At 37.2% G+C, this 12,041-nt stretch overlaps 2 protein-coding genes across 2 annotated transcripts; one reads left to right on the forward strand and one right to left on the reverse strand.

The window, feature by feature from the left end:
* The first annotated feature begins 319 nt into the window (after positions 1–319).
* On the forward strand, positions 320–1,387 carry LOC131437344 (anaphase-promoting complex subunit 10). The gene is made up of 2 exons (XM_058606618.1): positions 320–855; positions 921–1,387. Exons 1-2 carry the CDS (start codon positions 747–749, stop codon positions 1,367–1,369), a joined length of 558 nt encoding a protein of 185 aa, XP_058462601.1. The 5' UTR covers positions 320–746; the 3' UTR covers positions 1,370–1,387.
* On the reverse strand, positions 1,370–3,348 carry LOC131437343 (uncharacterized). The gene has a single exon (XM_058606617.1). It carries the CDS (start codon positions 2,541–2,543, stop codon positions 1,473–1,475), a length of 1,071 nt encoding a protein of 356 aa, XP_058462600.1. The 5' UTR covers positions 2,544–3,348; the 3' UTR covers positions 1,370–1,472.
* Between the last annotated feature and the right edge of the window lie 8,693 nt (positions 3,349–12,041).

A 12,041-nucleotide genomic window follows, 5' to 3' on the forward strand; every position in this document is an offset into this window, starting at 1 on the left:
TGCACGAAAAGTGCACGAATCGAGCAAAACACTCCACGAGTGTTCTCAATGAAAAACGACATTAATCTACCACTCTATAACCATAATCTGTTGGAATAACACCTTTTAACATAATTGTATTGTAGAAATTTCATTTTATTAGCGAATACAGATAAATACAGATATTATATACGAATCAATACAGATTTTCTATGAAAATATCTGGCATCTCTGGGTGTGAGTAACAGAGACGTCAAATTGCTCAATGCGGGGGGTAGTGGCACTGTCGTTAATCGATTAAGGACTATTCACACATAACCGGTCCGCTTTAGTGCTGGCACGACACCGTGCACGGATACTGATTTTATTTCATTTGTTTTCTATGCGCGCATTCACACCTATCCGGCACCGTGCCGTTTTAGTGCAGCTCGCCGTCAGTGTAGCGTCCGTCCGGCAAACTCAAATTCGTCGTCACCGATATTTTTTATTTTCACTGAAGTAGGTATGTTATTGCATTGGCTGTGCCGGAGCGGAAACAGCACGGAAACGGAACGGAAGGGTTCCGATAAAAAAACACTGACGGCGCACTGAAGGCACTTTCACTGAACCGTCACGGAACTGAAATGTGTGAATAGTCCTTTACAAATACTCGATTACCTCAGTCTTTTAATCGATTATTTTGATTAATCGAGTAAAAAATACATCACTAAATTCTCTTCTGCAGTATTTTACGTTTCATTGAATTTATTCTGCGCAAATCTAAACAAATGAGTGTAAAAACAGGTGCGAATGTATGCCCTACAACGGAAGAACGTTCGGGTAATGTTCGCGAGGTTGGCTCGCAGGCGGTTTGGAGTCTTTCCTCATGCAAACCTGGTAATGTTCCGCATATCTGGATTTATTTCGTACTACTTTTCAATCTAAACAGGTCAATTCTGCAGGTTTTGGTGTTGAGCAACTACGTGATAACTCGATGGAAACATACTGGCAATCTGACGGACAATTGCCTCATCTCGTGAATATTCAATTTCCTAGGAAAACTACAGTAAGCCAGATTTACATCTATTCCGATTACAAACTTGATGAGAGCTATACACCGAGTCGGATCTCTATTCGCTGTGGAACGCATTTTAACGACTTGCAGGAAGTTGAAGTTGTAGATCTATGTGAGCCGTCCGGTTGGGTTTGTATAGCAATTAAAGAAGTGCGGGATATTCCTATGCGTACTTTTATGATACAAATAGCAGTTATTAGCAATCACCAAAATGGAAGAGATACACACATGCGACAAATTCGGGTACATTCACCTACGGAAGGAGCGACATATCCATTAGAACAACATGGACCTTTCAGCACAATAGAGTTTCAACAATTTAGAACCATAAGATAATTATAAATTTGCTAATGTGTTAATTTTTTATTCAGCTCAGTTGAATTAATAATATTCCGACAGTTCTTAGATTTAACACATCTGATTAAAAATAGCCTTTAATTTAGAATAAGTTAGAATGAAAAACAATCGTTCCAGTGACCGGGCGGTCCTCTCCATTATAATTGATTTTTTTCGGCATCAATTCCATTACAACTTTGGCAAACGTTTGCGCATAACTATCCGGGTCTATATTTAGTGCTTCGGCGTTTTTTCTGTTTTGAGGATTTGATTTAATAATGATTTTTGCCCCAGCCGGTTTATCTTTCGCAGATGTTGAATCAACTGTAAATTGTGATGCTGATATTGTTGAAGGTCTTGAAGCTTCAGCTGGTTGTTTTCTGATAGGCAAATTTAAACTCGGGGTAGCCCAACTTTGAATAAATTTGCCACCTACAAAAAACCCGTTCTCTGGAAAATGTCGATTGCAGCTGTAAATGTCGCGGGTTTTGAATTCTTCGAAATCCAAACCAGCAGCCATCATCCACTTTTTGTAAATTTTTGGAATTTTACGAGGGAAAACGTACAGTCGACATGAAGGGTTCTTGATTTCGTTGTCCTCACATAAAATACAATATTTTTCATCTGTAGACGGATTTACATCATCGAACGGGTCCGGAACACCCTCATCCGCATCTGGAGCCTCTGTTTTAACTTCATTGGCATCGCAAATGAATGCTTCTTCAATTGTATCCTCTATTGGTTCTGGTTTCGGAACAAGTAAAGTTTCAACTCTTGGATGTTCTTCATTATCTTCTATCGTTAGATCAACCGACGGTTCTGATGCCACTTTGGTCTGCTTAATGTTAAATAACGGCATGTACTCATCCAAAATCTGAAAATCTTCATCCACATAAGCCTCGATTTCGATCCTCTCCATATTCAAACTAGGAATAGCTCCTTCCTTCAAGGTAATTCTTTCCGCACAACTATCGTCAAAACAATTGAGCTCGAAATGTGTTGAGCAAATATAAAGCGGGGCTTTATTGATGGATAGGCATGACTCGTCAATATCACATGCCACTAAATATTTTTGATATTCGATTGATTGTTCAGTTTTATCAGGAAAAGTAAAGAGTATACAATCTGGTCTCTTATCCGGTGAATTATTGCAAATGATGCAAGCTGCAGACATTGCGATGCACCAAATCGTAATCACGTTTAATTGTTAAAAATTTAAAATATACACGTAGAAGTTTACATTCAAGCCGTTTAATCAACTTTCAATATGTGTTTATTTCGACGCTCGATGCTTTAGTCTTTATGTACGATTCAGACGGTCCGCAGCAGCCCGGTGGCAAGGATAAGGCGCTCCAGCAAGTAATAGTGTAGCCCACGACGTAAAATATACTGGTGGCGTGATAAGACAGTTTTGGTTGTGTTGGTAATTTTCTCACGAAATTAAGTATGGCGCGCCGGGATTCATGCATGTAAACATAAACAAACGACCATTTCAGATCGGGATTTCACTTCTAAGTTACTCCAGTTGTCGCGCAGCCTAGCGAATCTTTGGCACTAATTGAAAATCTGGACATTTTTTCTTCAAGGGCTTGCAAGGTAACGTCGAAATATAAAAAATTTTACACACATCCGATTCTGTTCATTTCGTTGGAGGAAGGATTTGGCGGATCGCACTGTGGTATCTATTAAAGTTATTATGAATAATGGAGTGATTGTGCTGTGGGTGGCATTTCAAATGCAGGTGATGAAAACGATTGAAACATCCCGGAACAAAACACCGCATTTCACTGCCAATATTTTCGCAAACAGAACCAACTCTAAATATTTTCATAAAAGCAACTCCCGAAACGTCATTTGTTTATGTTTTTTCTTCTTCACGTCTCTCTGTTATTCCAAAATAAAATGACAACCGCACTAACACATAGAAAAAAGTGATCACCAGGTATTTTACATCGTGAGTGTAGCCAACATCTGGGGCATTTGGTGGGCAATCAGAGCGCTCAGAGTATGGTAAACAAACAATCGAGCATTTCAAATCGAGTAAAGTCATAACGACGACACGACCTGCCACTCGTCTATCAAAACTGTATTGTAAATTTAACTACCCCTCAGTAACTGGAAATGTCAAATCGGAAACGCTAGTGAATTTTTTTAAACTGGCAGCACAAGTTGATATATTTATTGATTTTGAATAACAGTCACCATATCCTTGGTTACTGCATACCGAAGGCAAGATGAATGTAAACAAAATAAATTTCAGATCGGTTATTATATTACGGAACATTTTAATGGATTTACCTGACTCGAGCGGAATGTAAAAATTGAGGAGTATGAGTTATGTCTTTTATAAAGCCAAGTTCAAAATTCAGGTCTTGACATGAAACCGTTGTGTGAGAAGGAAGACATGGAAATGACCGACAACGAGCTAGTGCTCTGCGACCGGCATAACGTACGGTAAAATGATTTCATTGTGGAATTTCACTAGTAATCCTCGAATAGTGGCCAACAAGGTGAAATACTGTTTCTACTGCTGCGCAATCAACCGACACAAAACAATTTTGACACCGGTATATTACACCGAATCCTACTGCCCAGAAAAGCTAGCAGTTGAAGTGTACGGATGAATCGCTGGAAGCAGATCATTGTCCTCGTTCGTTGGTTTCATCCATAGTTTCGATTAAATTCCGAAAATCGAGTTCATTTAAATGCATTTCTGCTTAATTTGGACAAAGTTGAACACTAATAGAACTATTCCACCGCTTTCAAAACATGTTCATTTGTTTTGGGGTTCCTTGGTAACTAGTCCATAGCAACTTAAACAGTGTTGCTCGAGAAGATTATTTTTATCATTTACAAGGGGTCGCTAGATTTGTGGTAACTGGCGGTGAATCGTTAGCGAACAGTTTTAATGCTGATTTTTCTTCGGAGTGCCTGGTCGTGTCGTCGGTCATAATTTTCTTTTTCGGAGTGATGATAATCTGATCGATCATTTGTGGGGAAGTGTGGTAAAGGGTACTGAATAAACAATAAGTTAGTAATATCCAAATTTTTGTTAGCCATTCTTCTTCATTGTTTTGGTTTTTGCAGAATGATGCTGGCCACAGTTTCATGACGTCATAGCAGGAGGCTGGTCCGCAGCGATGCCAGATAGTATTGTAATTTTCACTGTCTGTTAGAAAGGATTGCGATGCAAAAAGATAGCGATAAAATGCCGCAAAGATAGCGAAACTGTCAGTCGCATCGATTCAACCCCTTCGAGACCACGAGCCAGAGAAAAATATTTTTTTAAATTAACCGACAACGACAAATTTCTATTAGCAGAATAATTATTAAGTAAACTTCAATAATAATGAATTCATTTTGATAATGCCTATGTGATCTGCCATCGGATAGAACTGGCACGGATTTTTTTAGGCGTGTTATTACAAAAAATTGTAGATCGTCCACTCCAAAAAGTTGGTCGTCTTTGACAGATATATTTTTGTTGATGCATTCAATGAACAATGAAATAACACTTGTCACTAAGGAATATTACCAGTTGAAACTGCAATTGACCTCAATCCACCAGTCGATTAATTTTTCTTGTGGCTCTAATACTAGTAGTGCAAATATATAAATTTTATTAAAGTGCAAATTATTAATACGCGAACGGAAAAATTGTTGTGGTGGTAATTGCTTTTTCAAGTTTATTTCAAGGTTAGTGAATTGTTTGGTGGAAACAAATTTTTCTGATATTTTTTTTCTTGTGGATTTTTTTCTCGCGGTTGTTTTTTTTTTTAATTTTTTAAATTTTTGGGGATATTTCTGTGATAAATTTTTGATTTTACGCTTCAATTTTGAAAAGATGTCTCAAGGTTTTGCTTCCACAATGGAACCTTTTAGAAAAGGTACATCTTTCACTCATTGGGTGGAACGACTAGAATTTGTATTCATTGCAAATAAGATTCCAGAAGATGACCGTAAGCCCATTTTATTACACTAAGGTCTCTTTCTACACGGGGGTTACGTACCGTGTTAAAAAATCCGTGTAAAAGAAAACAGTGTTAATTGCGGAAACCGTGCAAAAAAAAACCGCGTGGAAAATTTGACGTAATAATTCCAAAAACCCTTGATTTGAGTATTGGTTTGTTTTGTTTTTGATAAAATGTAACTGTTTTTTCACAATAAAAACAGAAATCTGAAAACCAGCCTGAGGTTACGAGAAGGTCTAGTCATACTTGATAAAACACATTGGATGACAAATTAAAATTAGAACACACAGGAAGCACGTTGTACAATAATAAAAAAAAAACTAAATGGCTCATGCCTTATGTTTAATGAATTCGGTTTTCAAAAGAACGATAATACGTACAATTTAGAACGTTCGACTAAGGAAGTACTGATAATACCACCCATAAACACTTTCACTGCAAATAAAGCTTGAGAATAAATTCTTTTCAATTTCGTAGTTGCGATGTGTAGTAATCACTAACGATCTTAATAGTCATTTTTTTAATTAAACTGGGTGGAACGACATGGGTATTGGATGAAGATCTATACACGCAGCGACAGAATTAAAGGGGAAGAATTTATAGAGATGAATATGGATCAAATTAGAAAAGGGAATTGCTATGTGTCATGCTGAAGAAACTCATTTCATCGGCGTAAATCATAATATTACTAGAGTTATATTATTCAAATGGGTATAAAATACTGTACTGCTCGATAAGATGAATAGTTGAAGAGATTAGTAAATCCGACTATTTCTTCACCGCTACGAAATTCTCGATAATATCAATGACGATACTGACATCGTACACCACAACTGAGCGGAAGAGACGTTGTCGTGTAATTTACATCATTTACATCTGAAGACTGATTAATCATTTTATGAAATGACAGTCAATGATCTCGTGAATTGTTGAGTGAATGATTTTAGTTAACTTTTAAACTTTAAATTAGCTCTAATAATCGTTTTCTTACAGACAACCTGTTCCCTTTTAAAATTTTTCTCAAAAAACAAATTCTGACTCTCATCAGAAACCGTGTTAATTGCGAAAACCGCGTAAATAAAAACCGTATTGATTCCGGAATCCGTGTAAAAAAAGCCGTGTATGAAAAAACCGTGCGAAAAAATACCGTGTAAAAAGAGACCTTAGTGTACATTGGTGGGACCGTTCGTGTACACGGAACTCGAGCATTTTTCCGACTAGTAGTAGTAGTTTGGCAGCTGTACCGTTACCTACCATGATAGAAAAATTGAAAATGAGATTAGACAAAACTGCCTCTGGTGTTTGCCAAAGAATTTCTTTTAACCAGCATACTCAGAACGCTGATGAGTCGGCGAAATATTTTTTATTAGCATTGAAACTTCAGGCTGAGCTGTGTGCCTATGGTGCGTTTAAGGACACGGCAATACGAGATCGTTTGCTGACTGGTTTGAAAGACGTTATGCTTAAGCAAAGAATTCTAAGCGAAGCTGATCAAACCCTTGAGTCTGCGGAGAAAATTATACAGACCTGGGAAGCGGCAAAAAAACAATGTTAAAACTTCTTTTCTATTCACAATGTCGTTTCTATGGCTTCAAATGCAAATACAATGGGGAAAGCTACAGGTAAACTGGCAGCGACATATAATGCTACCAATAATCCAATTCCTCAGAAACAAAATAGCAGATTACCGTAAAAGATAGACTAGGGTTTAGGCCATACGGGAATCTTCGATATCATAAGCATTTTGGATATAATAGATATCAACAGAAAAATACTTGGAAACCAAATAGCAATTTTAAGCCGGCAGACTTTCGAGAGAGCTTTGAAACTAGGATTTGCGATTTTTGTGGGTTAAAAGGACATTTGAAGAAACGATGCTTTAGGTTGAAAAATATGAAAAAGAGGCCGTCAAGCTGGTGGAGCAAATGAAACCTGGGACGTCAGGTACGATCACGTAGAATATTTCAGAATTGATGAACCATATGAGGACCGAGGAGTCTGACAGCGATGATTCAGACGAAGGTAATTTGGAATGCATGAATGTGACATCGATTAACAAAATAAATGAACCATGTTTGGTAAAGGTGAATGTAGAGAATAAACAACTGGAAATGGAGGTTGACTGTGGTTCTTCCGTTTCTGTTATTAGTAAAACACAGTATTTTTCTCTTTTTAATAAATCTTTACAGAAATCCTCTAAACAATTGATTGTTGTTGGCTGATAATAGCTGAAGAGGTTAAAGTCAAAGTTGACTTTAAGGAAAAACATGAAAATTTGAAACTATTAGTACTAAATTTCAAAAATTGTTTCATTCCTCTTTTTGGCAGACCATGGTTGGATGCCTTCATTCCAAACTGGAGAACATTTTTCTCAAATTTTTCAAAAATTAATAATCTTTCTGAAATTAGCAGTGACATAATTGTCTCTGAAATAAAACAAAAGTTTGGAAATTTATTTAAAAAAGATTTTTCTTTACCAATTCTTGGTTATGAAGCTGATTTGGAGCTGAAATCAGATATACCAATTTTTGAAAAAGCATATGACGTTCGCTATTGTTTAAGTGATAAAGTTTTAGAGTATTTAAATAAGCTGGAGAGAGAGAAAGTAATTACTCCTATTCAAACCAATCAATGGGCTTCACCAGTAGTAGTGGTAGCAAAGAAAAATAATGAAATCAGACTTGTAATAGATTGCAAGGTATCTGTTAATAAAGTTATAATTCCCAATACAGCTCAAGATTTATTAGCTAGTTTAGCAGGTTGTAAGGTTTTTTGCGCATTAGATTTAGAAGGCGCACATACCCAGTTATCACTCTCTAAGAAATCAAGAAAATTCATGGTAATAAATACTATAAAGGGTTCATTTCTTACAATAGACTGCCACAAGGGGCATCATCTAGTGCGTCCATCTTCCAGCAAGTGATGGACCAAGTATTAAAGGGTTTAGAATATGTTTATCGTTATTTGGACGATGTGCTTATTGCAGGAGATAGTGTAGAAGATTGCAAACAAAAACTTTTCGTTGTTTTAAAAAGACTTGCTGAAGCTAATATTGAAGTTAATTTTGAAAAGTGTAAATTTTTTGTTACAGAACTTCAATATCTAGGCCATATAATAAGTGAAGACGGGTTAATGCCTTGCCCGGAAAAGATTACTACTATACAGAAGGCTAAAATTCCAAAGAATGTTACAGAATTAAAGTCCTTTTTAGGACTTATAAATTATTATAATAAATTTATTCCACATCTGTCTTCAAAGCTGTACCATTTATACAATCTTTTGAAGAATAATGTTAAATATATTTGGGATAGTAATTGTGACAAAGCTTTTGAGGAAAGTAAACAGTCCTTGTTAAGGGCTAATATTTTGGAGTTGTATGACCCTTTGAAGCCCATAGCAGTAGTTTCTGATGCTTCAGGGTACGGTTTAAGAGGAGTAATTGCTCATATTATTGATGAAGTTGAGAAACCGATTTGTTTCATTTCATTTTCTTCAAATTCCCAATTTTACATTTAGAAGCTTTAGCTTTGGTGTCCACAATTAAAAAGTTTCATAAATACCTTTATGGGAATTTTTTTTATGTTTATACTGATCATAAGCCTTTAGTGGGAATATTTGGGAAGGTAGGTAAACATTCAATTTATGTTACTAGATTACAGAGATACATTTTAGAACTTTCCATTTATAACTTTGAAATTAAATATGGACCCTCTGCCCAAATGGGAAACGCGGATTTTTGCTCCAGATTCCCTTTAGAGCAATTGGTTCCAAGTAATTATGATAAAGAAATTATTAAAAGTATCAATTTTGGGCAAGAATTTCAAATTGATCATAGCAAGATTGCTTCTCAGACAAAGAACGATAAATTTCTGCAAGAAATTATTGATTATATGGAACGTGGTTGGCCAAAACGAATTGACAAGCGCTTTGCAGACATCAGCATGTTTTAGAATTGTTTGACGAGTGCTTACTTTATCAAGACAGGGTAATGGTGCCACAATCGCTGCAAAGCGAGCTTTTAAAACTATTACATGCTAACCACGGGGCGTAGTTGAAATGAAGCAACTTGCAAGACGATTTATTTATTGGGTTGGTATAAATGGAGACATTGAAAAGTTTGTCTCAAATTGTGATGCATGCAACGGCATGGCGATAATACCAAAACAAAAGAAACAATCCAAATGGATTCCTACTACTAGACCTTTTAGTCGTATACACATTGATTTTTTTTATTTCCAACATCACACCTTCCTACTCTTGGTGGATAGTTTCTCAAAGTGGGTGGAAATTGAGTGGATAAAGAGAGGCACAGATACAGGCCAGGTTTTGAAAAAGATAGTAGCATATTTTGCTCGCTATGGATTACCTGATGTTCTAGTTTCAGGCGGTGGTCCTCCATTCAACTCACAAGTTTTTACAAAATTTCTTGAAAAGCAGGATATCAAAGTATATGAGAGTCCTCCGTATAACCCGGCAAATAATGGTCAAGCCGAGAGACTTGTAAGGACGGTTAAAGAGGTGTTTTTGCTTGAACCAGATATAAGTGAGTTGGATCTGGAAGACCAGATTAATTTATTTTTATTTAATTTTCGTAATTGCATGACTAGCGATGGGCGATTCCCGTCAGAGAAAATTTTCTCCTGCACACCTGAGACGCTAATTGATTTAATCCATCCAAGAAAAACACACTATTTAACACCACTAACATCGCATGCACCACAGGAAAAACCAAATGATGTGGTTATGTCAAAGGAAAATTCTGCTATTCATGTAGCAAGTCCTTTGGATAATCTGATGGCTGGAGATAAGGTGTGGTACAAAAACCACAATCCTCATAACCACGCCCGATGGATTAAGGCAACATTTCTAATACAAGTTTCTAAAACACAGAAGTCAGCTTAGAGTGATCAATTCGGACTCAATGGTCCGGCCGAACATATTTTGTCCTGGGACGGTGCACAGTGATGCCTCTCCATACAAAAGTTGGCAAAAACCAAAAATACGTCGATAAACGTCAGCTGGATGTATACACAGAGAAAAAAAACTTTTCCTTATATCTTGAAAACATCAATTTTCTCCAGAAGTGCTTATCTTGATATTTTTATTTTCTGATTATTGTAACATACTGTAAGTTATTTCTTACTTAATTTCCAAATTCGTCTCAGGGCGGACTATCTCACAGGAGGAATACAATATTTTCTGAGCGGACCGAAAAACCCAGAAGGGACTGATTCTAATTATATATATAAAATAACGGATGATTCACATGATAGATGGGAGTTTATTCATATTTATGTTGAGTTGGTTAGGGATTTAAATGGTGGGAATGTCAAACCGTAGCTGAACCTCGTGGCAGTCTCGTCATCTTCCTACGACAGATGGCACACGTGGACCGATTGATCTTTACAATCTCACCGGAATATCGACACGTATGATTGTTTCTCCGTCTTTCTGGTACGTCCACAAGAGCGACACACCGGGACCAACGAACATCGAGATGACGTCGGAATATCCTCGTGTGTGATTGTTCGCTCCAATATGGCGGTCGATGGCACTCACTAGACGACGGACCTGATCCAGAACAAATTTTTTCCGACGGCGTTCTTCGATAAATCGCCGCACTGGTGGGGATCTTCCTAGGTAACCGTCCAAACTGGAACCGACAGCGTAACGGGATCCACTGTTTTGTACGTGACCACACGCTTTTCTTCTGGCCTTCGAGGCACTTCCACAAACTGAACTGGTAGACCGGACTTTTTTCTTAAAGTTGGTCCTCGGTCAAAAACACTGCTACCCCGGTGAAACACAAATCGATCGAGACTATCTTCCAAACTGGAACCGGCAGCCGCACAGGAAGCACAGTGGCGTACTTGACCACACGCGTTTCTTCGAGTCACCATCAATCTCCTCTGCATGTGCCTCGTCGGTTGTTTTCAGTCAAATGAAGTCCGGGTAGAAACTGTCACTCGGAAGACGCTCGTGAAATGTGCAGGTCGACGAGAAACGCACTTAGATGGTGCTAACGGTTGCTGTCGGAATGGCATAGGATTGGACATCAGGGAGGGATATTTGGAAACAGTTTTAATTTGATTTTGAATGTAGGCTTAGGGTAGTTCAGTTCAATGTGGGAATCCCTTTTTATAATTAGTAATATAAATAAGCAAATCCATGAAAGGAGTAATTAATGATTGTAAGTATCGATGGTTTCAAAAGAAAACATATATTGGAATCTGTTATGCAGGTTACAATACAACTGATGTAGTTTATTGCACTATGATTGAAGATGGGAGAGTAACAATCAAAAAAGTGTTTTTTTTTTGTTTTTAACAAAAATATTAATTATTACAACTTTGCTTCCGCCGTTTTCCGATAGGTGGCTGTACCGGCTGATGCTGGTAAAAATACAAACACTTAAAAAAAAACCTTGTGATTTTACATCTTATTAGATGCACATAAAAGGGGCGTCGCAGTTCACGCAAATTTACGTGGAAGAACATTTAATATTGTGTCTAAAACTTTATGCATGAAATTCGTTGCAATAAAAAAATAATACTGATAGCAACCGTCGCGACTTCAACCGAGATTCATTAGATCGCAAGTACGTCTGTTAATAGACTGAGCCACAGAAGCATACATCTGCTTCGTTGGTAAAAGGTACATTTAAATTCATACAGTGGCACCTGCTAGCAGAATGCAAGTTA

This window comes from Malaya genurostris, chromosome 3 (genome assembly GCF_030247185.1).
Source record: "Malaya genurostris strain Urasoe2022 chromosome 3, Malgen_1.1, whole genome shotgun sequence".
In the NCBI taxonomy this organism is placed as follows: Eukaryota; Metazoa; Arthropoda; class Insecta; order Diptera; family Culicidae; genus Malaya; species Malaya genurostris.

Bases quoted from the DNA above. Each gene is read 5' to 3' on its own strand.
- LOC131437344 (XM_058606618.1), top strand. From the start codon at position 747: ATGAGTGTAAAAACAGGTGCGAATGTATGCCCTACAACGGAAGAACGT. The intron at 856-920 runs GTAATGTTCCGC...TCAATTCTGCAG, and splicing joins TCTTTCCTCATGCAAACCTG to GTTTTGGTGTTGAGCAACTA.
- LOC131437343 (XM_058606617.1), bottom strand. From the start codon at position 2,543: ATGTCTGCAGCTTGCATCATTTGCAATAATTCACCGGATAAGAGACCA.